We start from the raw sequence: 26,436 nt of genomic DNA on the forward strand, positions 1-26,436 counted from the left end.
TTACACTTACCACTTCTATCTTTGTATAATTTGATTTATTAATTATATATAGTACATGCGGTCACATCCTTTGATTTATATGTTTTTTCAATCCCAATTCCCGAATTGTTAAATCGAGATATATATCTAAAGTATGTACCTTATTATATTACAGTTTGAATTAATTAAACTCATGAATAAAAAAACAAATAAAACTACTTCAAACATTTAGTTTGTTAGCTCGAGTGATATGTACAGTGGTACCCCATTTACTATTACCAAAAAAAAAAAACAAAAAAAATCTTAACTTTAAATTAGTTGAGTGTGACCTTTTATACTAAAGGTTAACAATTATTGGAACTTAGTGACTGTTTGGATCCGGTTGAAAAAGCCAGTGCGTCTGCGTCTAGCATTTTCATTTTTTTTTTTTTTATTCACGCATTTATAGGTAGGAGACAAAGTTACTGTTCACGCACACAAAGTTATTCTTACACTATTCATGGGACCCACAATCACTTTATTTAAAAAAATATTAAAAATGAGTCCCACGGCACTATTCACATATTTAAAAATTATTTTACTATAGTGTTTTCAGTTTTCAGTTTTCAATAAAATAAATTGTATCCAAACGGATCCTTAATGTAGACCACACTTGAATAGAATAAATTTTTTCCCAATATCTAATATTGCACTTTAAGCTAAATGGGTTGTGTTAATGGATACCATAAACAGCTTTTTGTGCTGCATAGCATCTTTTTGTCCCTTTTTTTTCCTTATAGCTTTTTGTCCTTTTTGTGCTTCGAAGCATCTTTTTGTCTTTTTTTTTTTTTTTTTTTTGCAGTTTATAAATTGTGGAGCCAGCTTAATAGAGAAAATATATATATATATATATATATATATTAAAATATATTGTGGGGTCAGTTTTATATTTTTTTCTTTTAATTATCTAATTTTTTTATTAAATAGGATCTACATTAATCTAATATTAACAAGCAATGCACAGTACTTATTAACATTTATCTCTATAAAATCATTTACCTTTATAAAATCATCGAGCTGAACAAGGGACAAGAGTGCTTGGCCAGTTTATCCCAGGCAGGAGCAATATATGCGGTGCATATCACTTGAGGACTGGACCATTTTTGTTCCTTCTTCTCATTGAAGTAAACTCATCTTATTTAGGGGAAAAAAAAAAAAAAATATATATATATATATATATATAGTACCAATTTTGTATCTGAAAAGGTACTTGGATCCTTTTGTGGTCCATTTTTATATTTAAGTCATGGGCCCGCTTCTGCAAAACATGAAAAAAGTAATGGCCTCAAAAATCTAGCCTCTGTTTTTTTACTGAAGAAAGTTTGGATGTTGACCTCTCCATTGGCCCCCTACCTATTATTACCGGAATTAAAATCTAATATTTGACTAATTTGATTCCAATATTATATATTATACCTGTTTCAACATTTTTATGAGTATTTTTTTACTTCTTTCCATTTGAAAAATGTATCATTTTCATCATTATTATTATATAAACGGGTTTTCTCCTTTTAACACCTTCCAAAACATAGGGTTATAAAGTAAATTCTACCAAACATGAATAAAGTAGAGTTTTTTCTTTTTCTATTTTTCTCTTTGTAAGTTTTAGATGATATATGAAATTTCCATTTTGATATACAGTATTTAGTAGTATTGTTGGTTTTCTTTTCACATTTTTTGGGCCTAAAACTTAGGTATTTAAAAAAAAAAAAAAAAAAAAAAAAAAAAAAATGTCAAAGCATATATTCAAACATTTAAACAGTGTTGCACACCCTTTAGCTAGGCATGCAAGTTTGATTGCTGAATGCTGAGGATATTTGTTGGTTAGAGGAGTCTCCACCTCCAGCCGTTGAGGCGTTGTATATAGAGTCAGTTTCTTTCAATATTTAATAATATGATTGGTCCAGTTTCCAAAAAAAAACAAAAAATTAAATCTCCATGCCATTAAATTATAAAACCTTTTGCCAAGAGCATTGTAGCTCTCAATTGCCAAATAATCTTCTTCCAACTATCAAACTATAATAATAAAAACAAAAACAAAATGATAAAACCATTTATCTAAACCTATAATGGTTAAAAAATTAGCAAAAATACATTAAAAAAAAGAAGGAACAATGCATTTTAACTTTTCATTAGTAATGATTCAAGGATATTGACAAAAGAACGAGCAAATGTCATTTTAACCCAATCACATTTATGGGGGGGCCTAAAAACACTTAATTTTGCCTAATTGCCCTTTTTAAAGGATAATTACAAGAATAATCGTGGAATCATTAGTATTTGATAATCAGATTAATCAAGTGTGTGCAACCTTACAATTATTTTTAGTTCAATTAAATAGGATTATGACATGTCCTTGATTTTAAATTGAATCCTCATTGTACCAATTAAAATCAATTGTTCATACTCACATATAATCAAACTCAACCTTGTGGATACATCTTAGTAGTTAAAACTTGATTTCGAGATATCTTTTAGTCCAATGGTTTTGATTGAAGCCTGTGACCTGTAGTTTTAATTATTAAGATTTAAAGATTTGTTTTATATGAAGCGAATGAAATTACGGTCAAACATTACGATTTTACCTTTAGGATGTAAAATTACCCTTTTGTCTCCAAATGAGGTTAAATATAGGTTGTAAAATTAGGCATCTACAAAAGTGTAAGAACAAAACCCTTTTTTTTTTTTTTCTTATTATTACTTGAGATAATTGTTAGCATAATAATGTTCATTATAATTTATAAATGTCCAACCCTAATAAAATTGTGATTCTATTAAAATAAATATAAGTAACCTTATACTTTCTTAAATAAATTACATACTTTAAAAATAATTATTTTATTTATAGATATTTAAAAATTTTAACTAAGATTTAGGATGTTAGAAGTCAAGCAACTTTGCCGTTTCATATATAAGATTTTTTTTTTAATAAAATTTTTAAGGATTTAAAAAAAAAAAAAAAAAAAAAAAAAAAAACCAAAGTAATAAATATTCAAGATTTAAAAAAAAATTGGGTTGCCCTCCCCACCCCGGCCCCTTTGATCCTTTGCCACTATAGCCACCTATGATATTGTCCAATTATAATTTATTTTTACAACCTTCCAATTATTTCATTTTGCCCATAAGATGACTAAGATGAAGTCAATAGAATTCCATCCAAACTAGAGTTTTAGATTTTATTTTAAAAATTTTAGGGGTGAAAATGTAGTAATTGAAAAGTTTGTGAGACTAAGTTGTGATACACACAAACCAAAAGGGAATAAATAATCTGTTCACAAAATGAAAATTGGTTTCATTTTAGTCCAAATTATAGGGTGTTAAATATAATAATAAATACTTTATGACCTAAATTATAATAAGGCCAAACCATAGATAAATAAACGGCAGTTTTCCAATTTCTTTTGAACTCTTTAATCTCATGCCTTTGTAAAGCAATTTCATGAAAATGAAAATCATTCTGCATTCAATTTTCAAAAGGAATATGGAACAAGTATAACATTGAACTTTTTTTTTTTTTTTTAGAAACATCATTGAATTATTAAGTTAACACAAGCATTGGTTCAAGGATGAAACTAAAACCTACAAATTATTTAGAAACAATATTAATTTGTTCTTAAATTTATTTAGCCTCCTCTTCATATAAAAAAATAAATAAATTTTCTCTCTATGTATAGCTTTAAATAACCTTGTCTTGAACTTTATTTTAGTCTCTCTAGTTTTCAAATTCAACTGCACACCACGTCACCACCTAACTAGAGTTTTTTATTTTTTATTTTTTTTATAAATACAGGATTTGAATTCAAGCTCTCCTCTATGAAAGAATTGGGTAATATTACTTAATCACAAGGATCCGCACTTTTTAAAAGACTAAATACAAAACTGCATCATCTAAACTTATCTAGTTTTCAATTTTGTTCCTATAGTTTTAATTTTTCCTTTTCAATTTAGTCATTTAAATTATATATCTTTTCAATGTAATTCTCCCGAAAAATGACCTAATTTTGCTGTTGGAGAAAAAGAGGACTTAATGGTAGAATCGAATAGAGATCGACGGAAAAACTAGATTCAAATGTAAATAAAGGAACTTAAATAATATATATAACAAAAATAAGAATAGAAAAAAATCGTAATGCAAGACAAAAAAAAACAATATTCCTCTTCCGTACAATAATACATAGCTTTCATTTTATTTCTCTTTACCAATCCGTAATCCGTAACATTTATTTTATTTATTGTGTAATTTATTTTTGTACTATTCTCTACCTATCTCTTTTCTTCTCTCTCTCTGAGCTTTGTATGCAAATAGTTTCTATTTCTGGAATTCAAAGTTGGGCTAATAATTTGGTTTGAACTTTGAAGTAAAGGGTCTGATAACCTAATATCTGGGAAAATGACGAGGAGGAAAATTCAGATTAAGAAGATTGACAATACGACGGCAAGGCAGGTGACATTCTCAAAGAGGAGGAGAGGACTTTTTAAGAAAGCTTTTGAGCTCTCTACTCTCTGCGATGCTGAAATTGGTCTCATGGTCTTTTCTGCGACAGGAAAGCTCTTTGAATACGCCAGTTCAAGGTTTCAATCTCTTTCTCACACTTCTTTCTACTTATAGAAAAACCCTTTTTTTTTTCTCATTTTTTTGACTAAGAGAAAAACCCTTTTTTCTATCTATAGAAAAATATGTCATTGTCCATTCCTTGATCGCTTTGTTCATGCATTCACTATGATTTTATGATTTCTAAGGTGTGTGTGTGAGAGAGTGAGAGACCCAACTGCTCAAAATAAAGATCCTTTAAACAAAAATACGGAACAAACCGAATAAGTGATTTAAAAAATAGTACTATGTAACATCTAATCAATAAAAGATAAAGTACTGCAAAATCTTATGGTTTCTGTCTAAAGAAAAGGGAAAAAAAAAAAAAAAAAAAAAAAAAAAAAAAAAAAAAGAAAAATAAACAGTTTTTTTTTGGTAAACCAAATAATAACAGCTTTCAATTCTTACCCTGAAGGGTTTAACGTATATATGTAGCTGCTGCTTGTTTTGCAGTTCTATAAGCGGGTTATTTTGTCTTTGAATATTGCTTATTATTGCCTATTAATTAGCTTATAATCTAATGTTTTATTTACCCTGAGTTTTAGAGTTGCACTTGCTTATTGTAAAACTTCAATTAGCCGCTTCAACTCTGACTTTAGTGTTTGTTTTCTCAAAAAAAAAAAAAAAAAAAAAAAAAAAAAAAATCTTCATATAATGCCTGATGGTCTTTGTACTTTTGCACTTCTACCTGATTAAATCCACTTTTGTTATCCTGACTAATCTATTCACAGCATTACTGTAAGAATTTCTTCATAAAATATCATGCAAATCTCAATGAAATTATATGACTCTAGCTTAGGAGCAACGTTAGAGATTATAATTTTTTGTTTAGAGTAACATATATCAATTGAAACACTTTTGGTTATGCATACATAAAATCTAATGCTAAAGATTCCAACACAAAAGTGAGCCCTGATCTCGTTAAATAAATTCTCTTCCTATCTTCTATAGTAATATCACATATGTACATGTTAAATCTACTTAGTTGTAGTGTTCTTCCACTAGCAAATAACACCATTAGGCTTACATTGCTAGTGTATGATGAAAGTTCAAAGAGTGTGCAATATACAAATTGCAATTGTCATGTAGTCTTGATTGAGAAAAATGAAACAAATTACTTTACTCTACATGTAATATATAAGCATTACAAGAACTATGAAAACAACGAAAATAACTGAGCCTTACACTAATGTTTAGAATCGGTTATGGATCCTAAAAAATAACAAAGCCTTATTCTCAAAATTTAAGGATCGGGTATGGATTCTCAATAAACTAGTTAGGGTTGTTGGAAAAACATTGGTGGGTCTTTTCCCACCTGCACTCTCAAACACTCATGCACCATTCAAAGAAAGTGATTCACACAGACAGAGAGAGAGAGAGAGAACACTTAAATAATTGTATTTCTCTTTTTTCACACTTTTTAAAATTGACGGATGGATGAGGTATATATACATGTCCAACCATAACTTTTCTTGTGTTTATTATATAACTCCAAAAAAAAAATCTCGATACATTCATTACGTAAACTTGCCTCGTTATTTTATGTATCTTCAACTAACTCATTTTCATAAATAAAATAGATTTTCATAACATAAATTAAGTTTAACTTTCAACACCTCCTCTTAAACTTAATTTTTGATCACCACAGATTAGGCTCGCATCTTGTAGAAGGTGTCATAGTTTAGTGGCTTGGCGAAGATATTTGCACCCTAATCATGTGACTTCACAAACTCAAGTGGAATTTTGTTTCTAGCAAAACATCCTCAAATAAAATGATACTAGGTATCCATGTGCTTGCTTTGGTCATGAAAGACTAGGTTCTTTACAAGAGCTAGTGTTAACTTATCGTCCACAAATATCTTCATAACTTTTGCTTGCAACATTTGCAACTCCTTCAACAAATTTCTAAGCCCAATTGCATGACAAACACTAGAGGTAGTAGCAACATACAGTCACAATTGGTTGTTTCTTGGATGTCCATGCAAATGCAATATCACCCATATAGAATACAAACCCACTATCACTCTTTCTATCATCGGTGTCCCCAGCCTAATCACTGTTACTGTACCCAACAAGTTTAAACACTTTAGAGGGTGAATACAATAGTCCAAAATCTAGTGTACCTGTCATATAATGAAGAATTCTCTTGGTTGTCTTCAAATGAGTCATAGTTGGTACCTCCATGTTGCGACTAAGAAGTCCAACACCAAAGAGAATGTTTGGTCTGTGCATATTAGCTACCTCAGACTTCCAACCAAACTCTTGAAGAATGTTTGATTTACCCTCTCTCTATATTCATGCTTTGACAACTTCACTCCACAAGAGTACTAACTAGCTTGTAATTTGACATCTAAAATTTCTTTAGGATCTCATGTTAGGAATCTCATATTTGTTCTAATATCCTAATACTTCATATAGTTCCATCCCTTCAATTCGTACTTAGTCCCAAGATAGGATTGAGTTAGTTACACATGTTGGGATTAGAACAGAGTTAGTTAGAGCTCTTAATAAGCCAATAGGTTTAAGCCATGTGTGGCCAACAAGATAAGAGCTTGGATTTTATAAATAGTTGCATGTTACCTTAATCTGTAACATTTTAAAAAACAAACCAATTTCTTGCTTAGTGCATTTTTGCTCTCTTTTAATATTTCTTTATGGAGAGAGACTACCTCGAATTAAGTAAACTCACCTGCATTTTGTATCCATTTCCATACACTTCCCACCCATCTCCCTTAGGAACCATTGAGGTCCTAACAAATGGTATCAGAGCCATTGATCTTGAAATGACCAAATTTGTTGCAACTCATCAAGCTTTCATTGAGTTTACATTCAAAGGTGGAGATTTTTTTTGGCGGCTTCTCAACCTCTATGAATTCTTTGCTCCAAAAAACACTCCACCACATCTCATGTTTTTTATTGCCTCTTATTACATGTAAGGAGAGGTGTGGGAATATTTTCAAGATGTGCAGGCATCGGAATTATGCACAAATTGGGTGGATTTCATATGCGCAAGAAGTCAGGTTTTGAACACCAATCCTTGATGCATCAAAGGAGATTATCACCCAAGAATCCAAGATGCAAAAGCCCGTGAATTTCATGTCTGTGGACTCAGAACCAATTCTTAATTCACCAATAAAGGTTGCCACTCAAGAGTTCACAATTCAAGAATAAAAAATCCAAGTGTCAGTGATGCAATAATCAAAAATGCAAGAGCCAACAATTCCAATGGTTCAAGAATCAAATGAGGCCACAAGGATCCAAGAACATTCCATGGTCTAAAGAAATAAAAAGATCTTGAAGATTGAAGAACCATTGAGAGCTCAAGAATTTAAGTGGATTTTGAAAGTACATGAGACCACTAGTCAAAGAGAAGTGTGAATATAGTGATCAAGATGTCACTAAGATATTGATCCATTGGAAGATTTCCTTTGATGATGATGCCAACAATAACAACACCTTGTCAGCTATTTTGAAAGGGAGGGGAATGTTAGGAATCTCATAGCTGTTGTAATATCCTAATACCTCTTGAAGTTCCATCCATTAAATTAAAAGTTAGTCCCAAAATTGGATAGAGTTAGTTAGTTAGTTACACATGTTGGGATTAGGATAGAGTTAGTTAGAGCTATTGACACATGTAACACTATAATCACATAGTCGGTGAGAACACATGCTTAATTAGTAATCAAAAGGATAAAGCCATGGGTTAAGATAAAGCCATGTATGAAAATGGATGTGAATTGTAAGCACTTAACTCTTCCTTATTGCATTTCCTTTCACTCTTAATATTTCTCTATGCCTTTAAGTCAATTCACCTACAATTCACATCCATTTTCAAACACTTCCCACACATCCCCTTTAGGAACCAACAAATTCCTAACATCTCCTTAGCATATCCTTCTTGGGAAATGAATATCACAACTTCCATTTGCTTCATAAGCCAAATATCTGTCATTTCGAACTCCTTATTCATTGCTTTCTTGAAGTCCTCAAACTTACTTGGATTTTTTCTTATAAAAATCAAATCATTTATATACAAACAAACAATCAAAATACCTCCATTTATCATTCTTCTTTATTACCTTGATCTTTTCATCCATTTCTTATCTTGCACAACTTCTTTAATTCTTGTAGGTTACAATTAGCAAACAGATAAAAGAGCATTAGATCATCTATATTCTCTGTTGAATCATAGAGATCTTGTAGACTTCTCATTCTTCTTGATCACTTGCTTTTAGTGATGATTATGAGGATTGACTTTCATAAATGGGAGATTTTGGTGATGGAGGTGGTGTGTGAAGCTCTTCTTGAACTTTATTCAAATACTCTTCCTCTTCAAGCAATGAAGAAATCATATTTTTCTTCTTCTTGGGTGCTCCAATCTCACATACCTTCTTCTTCGAATTCCACATCTCGATTGATAATTAATTTTCCAGTGTTCGGATTTTTAAGCTTATAGCCTTTAGAGCTTGGATCATTGCGAATGAAGACATAATTTTTGCTCTCGTTATCTAGCTTGGACCTCTCTTGATCTAATATGTGTGGATATGCTATGCTCCCAAACACAAGAAAGTGGGAAACAATTGGACAAATAGATTGCATATAATCAATAGCTTCAGTCTAAAGTTTTTTAGGCATTCTCTTGCTCTTCAATGTGTTTTTAGTCATCAATTCTTGGAATATGACCAAATAATTTAATAATAATTTGGTTCATGGTGCGGCTATTAATGTAGATCTATTAAGTGCCATCCTCCTTTGGCATGAGTAAGGTTGGTACTACACAAGGAGTCATAACTTGCCTATTCAATTTTTCATGCTCCTTTAGATTGATTTGATAGTGCACTTTGTTAGGTAGGCTATACAATACACTAACAAGCTTCCTTTTTTTCTTTAGCCACCAATATGTACACCACCCCAGTACTTTTATCTCATATTACAATTGGAAAAAATAAGAAAATTACTGCCTTGTTCTTTGAAAGATTTCGGAGCTCTTTCATTCTTAGTTGGCAAAATGACACATTCAAACTTTCTAATTTTAAAGGTATACGTATTTCTATGGCCATCATGGATAGCATGCCTATCATATTGCCAAGGCTACACCAAATGAGGAAATGACTAACATCCTTGACAACAATATCACACCAAACTTCATATTTACAATTATTTTGCATTACAAAAGAAACAAGATATCTTCTAGTGATGTAGAACAGACAGTACATGCCTTCTTGGAGCAGCAAGGGCATCGAAAGTCACAACGTAAGATCAAAGGGGGGTGCCAGTAGAGGCCATTGGGGAAACAGTGTCGAAATTGCATGAAATTTGGCAAGTTGAAGGGAAACGGCATTCTAATCCAGACTCAACCATGAGCATCACCTAAATTTAGGCAAATTCCTTCGTTAAGGCCTCGAAAATAGTGTTTTTGCTATTTATAGTAATGTTTGTGTTTCCTTAATAACTTTTAGAGACATCTCTTATAGAGTATTTTCAATTTCCGCAATTATCTAAATTTTGCTATTTTTGGCAAAAACCACTATTTTGCCACCTAATTACATGATTAGCACGGATTAGGGTTTTTGGGAGTTTTCTTAGCCGCCCTAGGGTTTCTTTTACTATTTAAACATATTGTAGCCTTCAGGTAATTCAATTTTCAGATTTATAAAAATACAAACTTTGTCTATTTCTCTTTAGTGGATTCCAGGACCTTATTACCTTTTGGATGCAAGGGACCCCTCGTCAATTCGAGGTTCTCATTTAGAAGCTAACGTGTTTAGGTTTTTTTTTTTTTTTTTTTTTTTTTCATCATTCAGAAAGCAATGTGTTTATCTTCTTGTAGCTTTCGCAACATCATCTAATTTCCTTTACCTCTTTACCTTGCTTAAACCATGCTATTCTCTGAGGCTTTACATGGGGTTCAATCTTCAATTTAATCTTGTCCACCATTTCTTGTGAAACGATGTTCTCAAAAACTTTTCCATCAATGTTAATGGAATATTCCTTAACATGGAACTTGCATGTGCACTTGAAGATGCTATAACCAAGTCAACCGTCGTTAGAGTCATTTTTAGGAATTACGAGTATTCGATGGATCAATTAGCAATCACCTTCTTCAATTAAATCTTTACTTTGCATAACCGCATTATCATTAAATTGCGGTTGGACGACATCATCAACAAACTCTTGGCCATTATCTCCGTCCAAAAGTCACATACACATCTACCCTTTTCTTTGGTATTAGTTAGCTAGATGACCAATTTGGCCATTGACCATGCTTATTAATAATTACCATAATTGTCAAATTTTATATTTATTAAAAATATATATATATTTTGTAAAGTTTTCTATAATCTATTATATATATATAACCAAAATTTGACTTTTTGTTGACTTTGTAATATTGTGCCATAAGTTTTTGAGGCCTTACAATTTTATATGTTATTATTTTTATATATATTTTTAATTAAATTTAAATTATTTTTTGTAATCATATTTTCTTTAGAACAAAGTTTGGCTACAAATTTAGTTGCAGCCTTAGGCAAAAACTTCTTCTAAGAAACTAACATGCATTTGTGCAATGCACATGACAAGTATTGGTTGGGTTAAGTGTGATTAAGTGAGTCATATGTAAACAATAACACATGTCAATGTGGAGAGACGGTAGACCACTTACCTCTTCATTGTGAGATGGCTCATCGGTTGTGGAGCTTTGCCTTAATAACTTTTGGTTTGTCTTAGGTTATACCTAGATCGATCCCAGATCTGCTTTTTGGCTGGTGGAATTGGTTGGGGAAGCATTAGTCTTAGATTTGGAACTTAGTTCCGTTATGCATCCTATGGTGTATTTGGAAGGAATGGAATCGGCGAACTTTTGAGGATTTGAATAGTTCTGGTAATCAGATGCTTGTTTCTTTTAGTGGGACTCTTTTTGATTGGTCTCGGGCATGGGGACTCACGACTAGTGATTCTCTCCCTTCTTTTCTTAGTTCTCTTTCTCTTTTGTAATTAATATGTTGTCTGGTTTTCTTTTTTTTCTTTTTTTCTTTTCTTTTATAGGTAATCAGAAAACTATTATTAATGAGCAAACAAGGAAAAGTACAAGTTGTTCATGATGATGAACAACAAGAAAAAATAGAACAAACAGCACAACAAAAAGAGTAATTAGGAAACTAAGCTAAGGGAAGACATAAACACAGAGAGAGAAGAACAATAAGTAAAACCCCAACAACGAGACCACTCCAAATTGACTACGTTGGCATAAAACCTTTAACTCATCCAACGTCTTCTCATTATCCTCAAAGGAGCGACGATTTCGTTCCAACCACACAATCCACATTAAGCACCATAGAACCAAATTCCAAATGTCCGAATTATGATTCCCAAGCCACTAATGCCAACAAGATAACAAACCCATCACTGATCCTGGCATAACCTAATGAATACCAAAACCTTGAAGCATAAAAGTCCATAGGGAATGAGTAACAGGACAATGAAGAAGATGGTGGTCTACCGACTCCCCATCACAACAACACATACAACACCAAGTAGCCAACGGGCAACCCCTAAGCATTAGATTATCCAAAGTGAGGATCCGACCATGTGCAATTGTCCATAAAAGGAATGCCACTTGCCTAGGAATCTTTGGTTTCCAAACACCCTTCCAAGGAAAAAAAGAATTCAAAGCACCCCGAATCACATGGTAATAAGATCGGGTGTCAAACTTACCATCACCTTTTAGCCGCCAACAAAGAGTATCACTCCTATCACCTCGAGGAATACGAGTTTGGATAAGCTAGAATAGAGAATAAGATGCAGCTAGCTCCCAATCTTCAAAAGCTTTATAAAACCTTAAATCCCATACTCTAACAGTACCTCCTTTTGGAATCCACAAAATCTCAAAGATACAAGCATCCTTGACCGTTGAACACACATAGAGCTCAGGATAGAGATCTTTTAGAATATTATCACCAATCCACCTATCATGCCAAAAGCGGATATGAGTGCCTTCACCCACTACAAAAGACAAATGCTTAGAGAAGCTCTCCCACCCTCCATTAATGCTTCTCCATAGGCCACACCCATGAGTCCTCCTGCACACTTCAGTACACCACCCCCCTTGACCCTCACCATATTTTGTGGAGATAACTCGCCGCCAAAGATGGGTAACTTCATGACCATATCTCCACAACCATTTCCCTAATAAAGCTTGATTAAATTACACCACACTTCTTATCCCCAAACCACCCATCTCGACGGGTAAACACACTTTTTCCCAAGTCACCAAAGGATATTTGATACTCCCCTCAGAAGACCCCCAAAGAAAGTTTCTCTAAATACTTTCCAATTTAGCAGCCACAAATTTAGGAATAGTTAAAAGAGATAAAAAGTACGTTGGGAGGCTAGAGAGAGTACTCTTTAGTAACATGAGCCTACCACCCTTAGATAAATAGAGACGCTTCCACCTAGATAGCTTCTCCATTTTTTCCAAAATAGGATTCCAAATCGAAGTTGTCTTAAAAGAAGTCCCCAACGGCATCCCCAAATATTTCATAGGCAAACTGCTCACTCTACGTTGAAGAATATTAGTCAGTGCATCTAGATTATTCACCTCCTTAACAGGGACAATCTCACTTTTCCCAACATTGACCTTCAAACCCGTAAAAGCCTGAAAACAAGACAACACCAACCTTATGGACAGTATGTTTTCTCTTTGTTTTGTTCTTCTTGCATTTTCTGGGTTTGCTCTATGTTTTTCATGCATAGAGTAGTCATTCGTTTATATAACATTCTTACTTATCCCAAAAAAAAAAAAACACATGTCAGTGTCTTGGAGGAAATTGAAGCAAAAGGATGCAACTAAGATTGTAGCCAAACTTGGCCATTCTCTTTAAATAATAGAATATTTAGTTCCTATACAAATATAATCACAATAAATGCTAGTTAATAACTATCATAATATTCATATTTCATATTTACATTATAAGTAGAAAATAAATATCATATATATATTTTAATGTGCATTTTAGAGGAGTTTAACTTTTGGTTGACCTCATAAAATTTGATCACATAAGTTTTTGAGTCCTTACAATTTGAACGTCATTATTGTAATTTATATTTTTAATTTATTTTAAATTCTATTCTACATTAAAACCCTTCATTAGAATCTTGCCACATTATATTTTCTTTAAATGATGGAATAAATAGCTCCATATACAAACATGATCATAACAAATTCCTATTAATAATTATCTAAATTATTAAATTTCGTATTTGGAAAAGAAAAAAAAAAGATAAAAGAAAAATCATATTTTTTTTAAAAGATGATAAAGGAAGATTTGCATTTATTAGCCAAAAAATATACTAAAATCCAAAGTCACTAAAAGTTGGGTTACTGGTATATAGGCAACCCACAAATTTTCCTCTCAAAAAAAGAAAAATAAAAGAAAAAAAATTACCCATAATTTTAGGAGCCTATATTAATAGCATTAGATATGCCTAAACATCATACTTGAAAGGATGTCCTAATGAAAGTATCTCTATTTTTTTTTAATTTCATTTTAATTTTATTTCGGCTTTAATTATTTTTTTTAAGAGTCTTTTAGGGTTTAATGATAAAATAAAATTATTATTTTTTCCTTGAAATCAAATTAAATTTTCTGTGCCACATAGGTTTCAAGTCATCTTATATGAAATCATACAGGGGTGCTCCATTATTTTGTAAATTGGCATGATATATCATATAAGGGCGCTCCATCACGTTCTAATGTGTGCATTACCTATCATGTAACGTACAACAGTAGGGAGTAAGAAAATTTAGTTTGTTAGGTTCTCAAATAAAAATAAAAAATAAAAAACAAAAAATAATTTTTTAGTATTGTTCACTCAAATTTGGGGAAATAGAATTAACTTTAAACACCATGATAGAATTTCCATTGCTTAATACCCATAACAAAGGAAAAATAATACATTTAGAAAATAGCAAGAAATGTGAGAAAAGATCAATAGATTTTGATTTTAGGGAGAAAAAAAGGAAGAAAGAATATAAAAAAATTATATTTAAAACAAAATTAGAAGATTTGGTTTACAATCTTCAAGTTTCCCCTTCATTCATTGAATCTTATGAAAATTTGGATATTTATTTGATTGTTTACTGAAAAATAGTTTTGGGTATTGATTGTTCATATAGAGAAATTTTATCAATGATGCAAAGAGATGAACACCCCCTTTATATCAATATATCTTATTACTTATCAAAAAAAAAAAATGAATCCACACCAAATCACCTTTCTTACAAGTTGCTGGTATTCTGTGTTTGTTAGCTTACTTTTTTGGTACTTTTGAATTTGTTTGAGAAATCAGTCTTGAACATTTTCATCCAACTTCCTTATATATTTTACTCTGTCCTCAATGTCTCCACTAAAATTATGAGTAGCAATTTTATGTACTTAACTCTTTCCTCATTATCTTCACTACAATGATTAGTAGTAAGCAGTAATTTCATGTCAATAGCATTAATAGGATTTTTGTTTTGAAGGGTAATAGGATTTTGACTATACACAACTTTAAATGGACTAGAATTTGTAGTTTGGCTAGCAAACCGATTGTAAGCAATTCAACTTGAGTTGGAAGGGTAACTCTCAGAAAATCCCTTAAACTTTTATTAGCAACCTATGCTTGATCAATTTGAGGATGACAAGTTGAACCATGTTGAAGGTTAGTTGCGAACATCAACTAAAGGTTGTGCCCAAAATGGATTTTGAACTTAAGTTTCTTGATTTAATGACATGGTCTTTAAAATACAATGATGTTTTACAGCCTCTCAAAGGTAAAAATCAGTCACATGATAAGCATCTGGACTCTTGCTATAATCCTTTTCGTCTTTGGAAAACCCACAACAATATTCATAAAGACATCTTCCCAGAGTGCCTTAGGAATTGGAAATGGCATGTACAACCCAGTATTTTGGTAATTGCTCTTGGGAAAGAGAGAAGTCACCTTCTTTTCAATGAGTTCCAACTCTTTTCAATTTCAAATGTCCATGCCTGAAGCTTTGTTTAATCCCCATTAAAATGATGCCATTTTTCTGTGTCACCTTTTATATTTTTCATGTTATTGCGAGCTTGTTAGGAATAACCTTTTCCTACTTGGTTGGATAGTGTTGTTAAACGTCTCTCTCCTCCAAGGTTAAACCCTTCACAAGCTAACCATGCCAAACCCTCCCTCAAAGATTGCAATTTGAGACTTCAAAAAGAAAGTTCTAGGATATGGATGAAGCATGTATTTATAAGGAGAGTACATAACCAAATTCTTTGAAATGAGGCTGCACTGTTGGGTACGTAAACACATTAGGGAGTTTCCTTAAGTAATTAATATAACATATAGAGATACACTCTAACCCAAAAGGCCTAAGTCTAAAGGGTATGTACTCAATTATGTTATATTAACCACTCATCTTTCTAATCTTTATTCAATGTAGGACTTCACTCACACGTGTAACCTAACAATCTCCCCCTCGTGTCTGAGTTGCTGCCTCTCTGTGGGCTTCCCGTCCACTCTGTGGGCCATGAACAAGTCCTACCCACTCCCCCTTGCCGAATGGGCTTATCACTTAATCAACGCATCATCAATGGGCCTCTCGTACACCATCCATGGGAACCACATGTCTACCTCGCACGCACATCCATGGAAACCCCGCATGTCCTTGTCTATGGGAACCTCATGTCACACCATTATTTAGCACCATTACTAATTAAACCACAGTGAAAATAAGTAGCATAACTTAGGTAATTAACTAGATTTCATTCAAATTTGAAAAGTACTATGTTCGTTTCAGTATTGATCTTATAGTCACATTAATCAGGATCATGATAATAACATGGTCTTTTCCATCATAATTGTGGTCTTTACAGTGCATTAGTGGGACTTATCAACTTGTCTTTGATTGTGGTTGTTAAGAATTGCAATTAACCAAATAAAGCATTTTCAAAAGGAATTTCAATGTAGTTAATGATAAAATTTTCGGCAACATTAATTTAAATAACAAGAAGTGCATACCTAGATCTCTAGGATTTTGTAGGGCTTCATGATGAACTGTCATGGAAAACTAATATGACGAGTTTTGTGAAGTCTTACTTTGAATTTTAGAGTATCTTTTCAATCTTTAAAATTTCCAAAACTAAAACAAGTATTTACTCTATGATATTTATCCTGCAAGCACTCAAGGTCCAACATCACCAAGCATGACCGGACCTTTGCAACAGTGTCAAGAATTGAAACCTCCTTCGTATGGTAACAATTGGGCACATGAGACAAATAGACAAATTTTCAAATGTTGCTACAATCAGCTAAAATTCTTCCTTCATTTGCTCATCATCATATGGGGCATCCGGTGTTGTTATCCTCGTAATCTCAGTAATGCAAGATGCAATTGAAAAGTTCATTAGTGACCAATGCCTTCATTGAGGGTAAAAGTGCATCTTGCATTGATTTAGATGGTGCTTGATCCACATTTTCTAACAAATTTTTGTCTATATCAATAAGAGTGAGGTGGTTATCAATGGAGGAATAGGAGTTAAGGAGGATTTTCACATCCTCCTTAAGCTGCACCTCAAAGTCTCTATCAAAGGAAGTCATTTTTAGCCACAAAATACAAAGACTGAAACTAAACTTGTTGCTGCTAAAGAACTTGATCGTTTCTAGGTTTAATAGGCTAATCTCACTTCTTCTTCTTTCAAAAATTGGGCTAATGGGTGGAGTTTTTTTCTTTTTTCTTTTTTCTTTTTCTTTTTCTTTTTCTTTTTGTACTAATTTGAATTGGGTGGAGGGGATCAGATGTTCTGATACCAAGTTGATGTAGAATAAAATAGGAAAACAAGGATAAAGAAAAGAATAAAAGGATAAACAGGACAAACTTTAGGCTCCACCTCCTAAAATTTGCTTGCAAGCCCTAGGCATCACCACCTAGGTGTATTTGGCATCACTACCAAACAAAGAGAAAGTCATCATTCTCAAATCATCAAATTATTCTTATTCAAATTGTATTGCCTTTCACAATTACAGCAGTACTAGTTTAACAGGGTCTAGGGATTACACCAATATAGAAAAATGCCTAGTCAAATCACCTAAAACCCTCAACAATAAAGCTCAATTTAAAATTTAAAGTAAAATATATATATATATATATATATACATTCAAAAATAAATCTTAGATAATTTTAATGCTTCTTGCATCATAATGTACCCCTTGAGTCAATCAATATAAATAATTTAGGAGTTCATATAGATGTTCACCTTTTATAGTTTTACCAAATTAGAAGTTTGCACATAGTTTGTGTCGATCAATATAAATATCTCTTGTGCCTCACATTTTAATTGGGAAAACACAATTGGCCTGCAGTCAATGGCAGATATGCCAACATGAGATAATAATTAATTCTTTAGTCACTAGCTCAAGTTTTATTTCCTTAGATATGAATCAGAAATACATACTAGTAGTTTATAAGTTCATCCACACTCACATTTTATTAAAATGTGCTATCCTTATGTTGTATGAAGTATGCAGCAGGTAATTGAAAGGCATAATCTACATCCAGAGAATCTTGGCAAAATGGACCAACTATCTCTTGAGCTACAGGTATGATGTTTTAAATTTTTTTTAGTTGGTAAATAAGTGAGGTGGAAAGTCATAAGAAACAAATTACGTCTACTTTGAGATAATAACTCTTGAATCCATAAGAGGTTCCTTTAATTCCCAAGGAGAAATTTGAAGTCCACCAAAAGGAATGGAGAAAAAACATTTTAAAATTTATATTAATGAAATTCTGAATTTCCTTGGAGGCTACTATGCATATACATAGGAAAAGAAGTCATAGGGATGCTAGTAGACCATTAAACACCCTAACTCATGTTAAGCAAAAAATGAGGCTAGAAATATGAAAAATCTCCAAAAAGATCAAATTAGAAAATTTACAAAATCAAATCCTACAAACCTTACGAGACATCCCAAAACAAATGGGATCTTATTCTGAATTCTAAATTGAAAGTTATAAATAAATAAATAAATAAAAGGAAGAAAAAAAAAACTTACCATAAATAGCAAAAATTACTAAATGAATGCCTAAATCGAGGAATTTGTCCAAAAAGTGGCATAGGTCATGGCCATAACTTAATGCAGGTAATTTTATCATTGTCAGAAGGAAACATGACTTTGGATTATTTCTTTATCCACTTTCTCATGAAATTTTCATGAAAACTTTGAAATTTGCGTTTTATTGAAAATCCTACCACCATAAGAAAAGCTAGGTATTTTCTTTTTTAACAACTTTGAAGACTACTTGTTGCACTCCCAGAATGATAACTCTGACATTTACGGCAGCCCCAAAAATTTCTTATTTAAGGCAGGAATGGCTTACATATTTTAGAACCATTGTTATATTAAAAGTGCTCGGTAACACTTCACATTTCAAAAATCTTCATGAACGGCATGTTGTTTATATTAGCTTGAGAAAGGTACCTCCTATGCCATGTTGAGCAAGGAAATTGAGGAGAAGACACATGAACTGAGGTATTATAGCTACATCACTAACATCTTGTTACTGTAAAGACATATACATACGACAATAAATTAATGTTGAGAAATGTTCACACCTAACACAGAAAGATTAGGGGAGAAGAGCTCCCTGGAATGGATATAGAAGAATTACAGAAACTAGAGAAAGAGCTTGAAGTAGGCCTGAGCCGTGTTATAGAAACAAAGGCTTGTCTCTCTTTTTTATCTCTGTTTGCCGGCATTATAATGGAGTGTTGAAATTTATGTACTTTCTCTTAATATAAAAAACTTTTGTCTTGCAGGGTGAGAGATTTCTGGAAGAGATCACTACCCTTCAGCAAAAGGTCATGTTCCAAACTTTTAAATCTTTGCAAGACATTTCATACAATTATTATAATGTTTGCAAGACATTTTCGGAATAGATCAGTGCCCTTGAGCTAAAGTTCATATGGTTTCAATGTATAACAGTGTCGTACTTTAGTGATGATCCGCTCCATAATGATATCATGGTAAAATATTGAAATATTAGGTGGAAAGAAGAAACTAAGAGAAGTTGAAAGAACACAAGGTATTAAGGTGGTTTTGGCCTATGTGAACAGTAGAAAGTTTTAAACAACTACACATTTATTATTGAATTTTGTATATAATAGTGTACTAACTCTGTGTTAACCCTAGGATTGCAGTAATATAGTTAGTACTGTGTACAATTAGGATTACTATAATGTAATAAGCTTAAACCCTAAATCCATATCTTTAGCAAATGTCAGCTGTAAAAATTTTGTCATAATGCTAATGCAAGTTGGTACAAGTTCATAAAAATAGAGGTCTTTGTGTGCACTGGCTAGCTCAATGGGTAGAGAAAGGTGGAGTTCACATGGCTAACAACAAGTAACAACCACCATTGAACCTTTAGTTGAAACCATTCTAACATAAATTCAGAACTGAATGTTATATTGTTTATCCTATCACCTGACCTATAACAATTCATAACGCATCAATTTCTTATATAAGAAGTTAGGTAAATATACCGTACTAATTAAATTATATTTTGTATTTAAGTCTAAGAAGTCTTAGTAATAGCTCATCTTATTCTTTTAATGCAGGGAGCCCAGCTGATGGAAGAAAACCAACGATTAAAACATGTAATAGGTCTTTTTTTTTTTTTTTTTTTTTTTTTTATGGAAAAATTCTTCCTCCTCTCTTTCTATCTCAATTATAAAAAATGTCTCTTCTACAGATGGAGAATCTGCTTAGCACTCAAACACATGTACTTGAACAAGGTCAGTCATCTGAGTCAATCACCAATATTTGTAGCTCCTCTGATCCTCAAGACAATGACAGTTCAGACATATCTCTCAAGTTGGGGTAAGTTTGTAAAATCCTTAAAAATTTTGAGTTTTCTGGATGAAGTATGAAATAATATTCAAGATTAAATCAAAGGATATTTACATCAAACCTCAATATTTAGGGGTCTTATAGCATATAGTTTTAGTTTCAATAGAGGAACTTGACCAAAAAAATAATTTTGTCCTTAGGTTTAATTATTTCTCTGGATTTAGTTTTACAATATGCACTATATTCTAATTTACTGTTGTAATGGGTTCGTCTTGTATTGAAAGACAAATTTGGTGGTGAAATTAATGGTTGCAACCGCAGGGTGCAATCACTTGCAACTCATCATCAAGCAATTTGTCTGTTTCTGTAGCAACTTAACCATCATCATTGATTGCATGGCATGAAATGCATACTACTACTATAGAGAAACTCTTTGCCTTAGTGCATCTTTCTATGTCTTGCAGGCTACCTTTTCCTAAATGAATTTGAAGTCGAGTGAAGATCGAGGAGCATGCATGGATTCTCTTTTCTCAAATACAAAAGAAAAATGGCCATGCTTAAGTAAATACAAATCTTAGCTCAGAGTTGTAATTAATTTTCTGTAAGGCCAATTTGTTTCCACTAGCTGATTCTAAGAGAGTCTGCATGTGTATACGGTAGATTTTAGATGCTTAATCATTTTTATGGATGAATCAAGGGTCAATTTGTTACAATGAAAAATAAAGTAGAGGGTGTTGGAAAAGGTCGAGTGTAGGGTTGAGATTGATGGCAAGTCATACTATTGATAAATTGATTCAAAATTCTGCAATAAGTTTTGTTTATCTTTGCGTGATTGCTAGTATTACATATTTTCCGCAATATTTCTTTATCAAGAATGGTTCTTTGAGTACACTTTGGTTTAAGCCTTTAGGTCTAAAAATGTTTTCAAGTCAATCTTGCTTGTAATGAGACTTCTTCGAGCTTCCTATGATTTTGCAACCCAAATTCTTGCACCAACTTGAGAAAAGTGATATCATAATTCATAATATTAATTTGCTCCCACAGTTTTCTTTTATGTTTTTTTCTTCTTCTTCTTCTTCTTTGTTTTTTGGTTTTTAATTTTGAATTTTGAATTTTTCTAGGTTGGATTGTTCTATTTCCTAGTCTTCCTTGGAAACTCAAGATTAGCACTTAACAGGTTTCATCCATATTTGACTAGATCTTGTCTTGGCTTTCTCTCTCTCTCTCTCTCTCTCTAAAAGTAAATAAAATAAAGCAAGATTTTAAATTATTTTTATTTTTAATTTTTTTTAATTTTTTTTTTGTGTGTGGTCAAAACTGCTTCATATCTATATAATTTGGTATTCACCAGTCAAAACTGCTTCATATCTATATAATTTGGTATTCACCAATAACCATGAAGCAAAATCATCAAAAAAATGTTTAACATGTTAGGGCTAGTTAAGACGAATAAATATCAAATGTCATTCTTTTTTTCTTCTTCTTTTTTTTTTTTTTTTTTTTTTTTTTTTTTTTTTTTTTTTTTTTTGTTCTTTTGTTTTTTGTTTTTTGTTTTTTGTTTTTGGGGGTGCTAATGTGAATATCTAGAAGTAGAACTCCTTGAGTAATTAACTATCTCCTAGATGTGTGTATGACTCTTCAAGTAATTGATTAATCAATTGTGAATGACTCTTTTTAGTCCCTTTTTCTCACTTTACTAAAAATAACAACCAAAATGTGAATCATGAATAGTACATGAGGTCACATATAAGAGCCAGATAGCATAATCAATAATTTTCATGTGTTTCTACTTTCTAGAGAAGTGATATTTATTTATAGTATTTTAATGCTAGTAGGTTTACAACCAGAAATCTCACCAAACATATTTATTTTTTGTATAACAAGAAAACATGAACATAATAAACATTCTGAAATTAATAATTACACTTACCACTTCTATCTTTGTATAGTTTGATTTATTAATTATATATAGTACATGCGGTCACATCCTTTGATTTATATGTTTTTTCAATTCCAATTCCCGAATTGTTAAATCGAGATGTATATCTAAAGCATGTACTTTATTATATTGCAATTTGAATTAATTAAACTCATGAATCAAAATAAATAAATAAATAAATAAAACTACTTCAAATATCTAGTCTCTTAGCTCGAGTGATATGTACAGTGGTACCCCATTTACTATTACCAAAAAAAAAATCTTAACTTCAAATTAGTTGAGTGTGACCTTTTATACTAAAGATTAACAATTATTGGAACTTAATGCAGACCACACTTGAATAGAATAAATTTTTTTCCAACATCTAATATTGCACTTTAAGCTAAATGGGTTGTGTTAATAGATTAAGTAAACAGCTTTTTGTGCTGCACAACATCTTTTTGTCCTTTTTTTTTTATAGCTTTGTGTCCTTTTTGTGCTTCAAAGCATCTTTTTGTCTTTTTTTTTTCTTGTAGCTTTATGTCCCTTTTTTTTTTTTTTTTTTTTTTTGCAACTTTATAGGTTGTGGAGCCAACTTGATAGAGAAATATACATATATATATATATATATATATTAAAATATATTGTGGGGTCAGTTTTATATTTTTTCTTTTAGTTAACTAATTTTTTTATTAAATAGGATCTACATTAATCTAATATTAACAAGCACTACACGGTACTCGTTTACATTTATCTTTATAAAATCATTGAACAAGTGACAAGAGTGCTGGGCCAGTTTATCCTAGGCATATGGAACAATATATGTGGTGCATATCGCTTGAGGACTGGACCATTTTTGTTCCTTCTTCTCATTGAAGTAAAATCATCTTATTCAGGAAAAATAAAATAAAATAGTACCAATTTTGTATCTGAAAAGGTAGCTGGACCCTTTTGTCATAGTGGTCCAGTTTTGTATTTAAGTCATGGGCCCGCTTCTGCAAACAATGAAAAAAGTAATGGCCTCAAAAATCTAGCCCCTTTTTTTGACTGAAGAAAGTTTGGATGTTGACCTCTACTTCGGCCTCCTACCTATTATTACCGGAATTAAAATTTAATATTTGACTAATTTGATTCCAATATCATATATTATACCCGTTTCAACATTTTTATTATTTTTTACTTCTTTAGATTTGAAAAATGTATAATTTTCATCATTATTATTATATATAAACGGTTTTCTCCATTTAACATCTTCCAAAACATAGGGTTACAAAGTAAATACTACCAAACATGAATAAAGTAGAGTTTTCTCTTTTCTATTTCTCTCTTTGTAAGTTTTAGATGATATAAATGAAATTTCCATTTTGATATACAGTATTTAGTAGTATTGTTGGTTTTCTTTTCACATTTTTTGGGCCTAAAACTTAGGTATTTAAAAAAAAAAAAAAATGTCAAAGCATATATTCAAACATTTAACTCTCCTCGTTTTTACAAGATGTGCCATTAAATTATAAAACATTTTGCCAAGAGCATTGTAGCTCTCAATTGCCAAACAATCTTCTTCCAACTATCAAATTATAAAAATAAAAACAAAAACAAAATGATAAAACCATTTATCTAAACCTATAATGGTTAAATAATTAGCAAAGATACATTAAAAAAAAAAAAGGAACAATGAATTTTAACTTTTCATTAGTAATGATTCGAGGATATTGACAAAAGAGTGAGCAAATGTCATTTTAACCCAATCACATTTATGGGGGGCCTTAAAACCCTTAATTTTGCCTAATTGCCCCTTTTAAAGGATAATTACAAGAATAATTGTGGAATCATTAGTATTTGATAATCGGATTAATCAAGTGCGTGCAACCTTACAATTATTTTTAGTTCAATTAAATAGGATTATGACATGTCCTTGATTTTAAATTGAATCCTCATGGTACCAATTAAATTCAATTGTTCATACTCACATATGATCAAACTCAACTTTGTGGAAACATCTTAGTAGTTAAAACTTGATTTCGAGATATCTTTTAGTCCAATGGTTTTGATTGGAGCCTGTGACTTGTAGTTTTAATTATTAAGATTTAAAGATTTGTTTTATATGAAGCGAATGAAATTATGGTCAAACATTACGATTTTAACTTCAAGATGTAAAATTACCCTTTTGTCTCCAAATGAGGTTAAATATAGGTTGTAAAATTAGGCATCTACAAAAGTGTAAGAACAAAACCCTTGGGTTTTTTTTTTTTTTTTTTTTTTTTTTTCTTATTATTACTTGAGATAATTGTTAGCATAATAATGTTCATTATAATTTATAAATGTCCAACCCTAATAAAATTGTGATTCTATTAAAATAAATATAAGTAACCTTATACTTTCTTAAATAAATTATATACTTTAAAAATAATAATTTTATTTATAGATATTTAAAAAATTTAACTAAGATTTAGGATGTTAGAAGTCAAGCAACTTTTCCATTTCATATATAAGATTTTTTTTTTAAATAAAATTTTTAAGGATTAAAAAAAACCAAAGTAATAAATATTCAAGATTTTTTTTAAAAAAAAATTTGGGTTGCCCTCCCCACCCTGGCCCCTTTGATCCTCTGCCACTATATCTACCTATGATATTGTCCAATTATAATTTATTTTTACAACCTTTCAATTATTTCATTTTGCCCATAAGATGACTAAGATGAAGTCAATAGAATTCCATCCAAACTAGAGTTTTAGATTTTATTTTAAAAATTTTAGGGTTTTAAAAATTTTAGGGGTGAAAATGTAGTAATTGAAAAGTTTGTGAGACTAAGTTGTGATACACACAAACCAAAAGGGAATAAATAATTTGTTCATAAGATGAAAATTGGTTTCATTTTAGTCCAAATTATAGAGCATTAAATATAATAATAAATACTTTATGACCTAAATTATAATAAGGCCAAACCATAGATAAATAAACGGCAGTTTTCCAATTTCTTTTGAACTCTTTAGTCTCATGCCTTTGTAAAGCAATTTCATGAAAATGAAAATCACTCTGCATTCAATTTTTAAAAGGAATGTGGAACAAGTATAACATTGAACTAATTTTTATTATTGTTTTTTTAGAAACATCATTGAATTATTAAGTTAACACAAGCATTGGTTCAAGGATGAAACTAAAACCTACAAATTATTTAGAAACAATATTAATTTGTTCTTAAATTTATTTAGCCTCCTCTTCATATAAAATAATAAATAAATAAATTTTCTCTCTATGTATAGCTTTAAATAACCTTGTCTTGAATTTATTTTAGCCTCTCTAGTTTTCAAATTCAACCGCACACCACGTCACCACCTAACTAGAGTTTTTTATTTTTATTTTTATTTTTTTTTATATATACAGGATTTGAATTCAAGCTCTCCTCTATGAAAGAATTGGGTAATATTACTTAATCACAAGGATCCGCATTTTTTAAAAGAATAAATACAAAACTGCATCATCTAACCTTATCTAGTTTTCAATTTTGTTCTTATAGTTTTAATTTTTCCTTTTCAATTTAGTCATTTAAATTATATATTTTTTTCAACGTAATTCTTCCACAAAATGACGTGATTTTGCTGTTGGAGAAAAAAAGGACTTAACGGTAGAATCGAATAGAGATCGACAGAAAAACTAGATTCAAATGTAAATAAAGGAACTTATATAATATATATATATATATATATATATATATATAACAAAAATAAGAATAGATAAAAATTATAATTTAACTTTTATTATGGTCGTGTTCATCTTCAAATTAAGTTGTAACATTAAAAAGAATTAAGAAAATATCTTTAATATATAATTCATAATAATAATAATAATAAATTCAATGTTAAAATTAAACTGGTGTGGTTCCATGCTACACAACAGTTATTTATTTATTTTTATTTTTTCATAATAATAATAAGTTCAATGTTAACTTTTTATTGTTGTTGTTGTTGTTGAGAAACAACAGTTTTGTTTTTTAGAGCACTAGCATCGGAGGGTGTAAATTCCCCCAATTGCTAT

General features: G+C 31.0%; 1 protein-coding gene across 3 annotated transcripts; it reads left to right on the forward strand.

Annotated features, from left to right (window-relative positions):
* The first annotated feature begins 4,239 nt into the window (after positions 1–4,239).
* Positions 4,240–21,312, forward strand: LOC115968039 (MADS-box protein JOINTLESS-like). Of its 3 annotated transcripts, XM_031087230.1 has the most exons (8): positions 4,243–4,590; positions 18,155–18,233; positions 19,099–19,163; positions 19,256–19,355; positions 19,451–19,492; positions 20,252–20,290; positions 20,386–20,513; positions 20,948–21,312. In XM_031087230.1, exons 1-8 carry the CDS (start codon positions 4,409–4,411, stop codon positions 20,964–20,966), a joined length of 654 nt encoding a protein of 217 aa, XP_030943090.1. In that variant the 5' UTR covers positions 4,243–4,408; the 3' UTR covers positions 20,967–21,312. The 3 variants fall into 3 exon arrangements, with proteins under 3 accessions (XP_030943092.1, XP_030943091.1, XP_030943090.1); XM_031087232.1 differs by lacking the exon at positions 20,948–21,312 and having other exon boundaries at positions 4,240–4,590; positions 20,252–20,297; positions 20,386–20,490; XM_031087231.1 differs by lacking the exon at positions 20,252–20,290 and having other exon boundaries at positions 4,242–4,590.
* Positions 21,313–26,436: the final 5,124 nt, after the last annotated feature.

This window comes from Quercus lobata, chromosome 11, assembly GCF_001633185.2.
Source record: "Quercus lobata isolate SW786 chromosome 11, ValleyOak3.0 Primary Assembly, whole genome shotgun sequence".
In the NCBI taxonomy this organism is placed as follows: Eukaryota; Viridiplantae; Streptophyta; class Magnoliopsida; order Fagales; family Fagaceae; genus Quercus; species Quercus lobata.

Bases quoted from the DNA above. Each gene is read 5' to 3' on its own strand.
- LOC115968039 (XM_031087230.1), top strand. From the start codon at position 4,409: ATGACGAGGAGGAAAATTCAGATTAAGAAGATTGACAATACGACGGCA. The intron at 19,493-20,251 runs GTCATGTTCCAA...CTTTTAATGCAG, and splicing joins TCACTACCCTTCAGCAAAAG to GGAGCCCAGCTGATGGAAGA. The intron at 20,291-20,385 runs GTAATAGGTCTT...TCTCTTCTACAG, and splicing joins AAAACCAACGATTAAAACAT to ATGGAGAATCTGCTTAGCAC.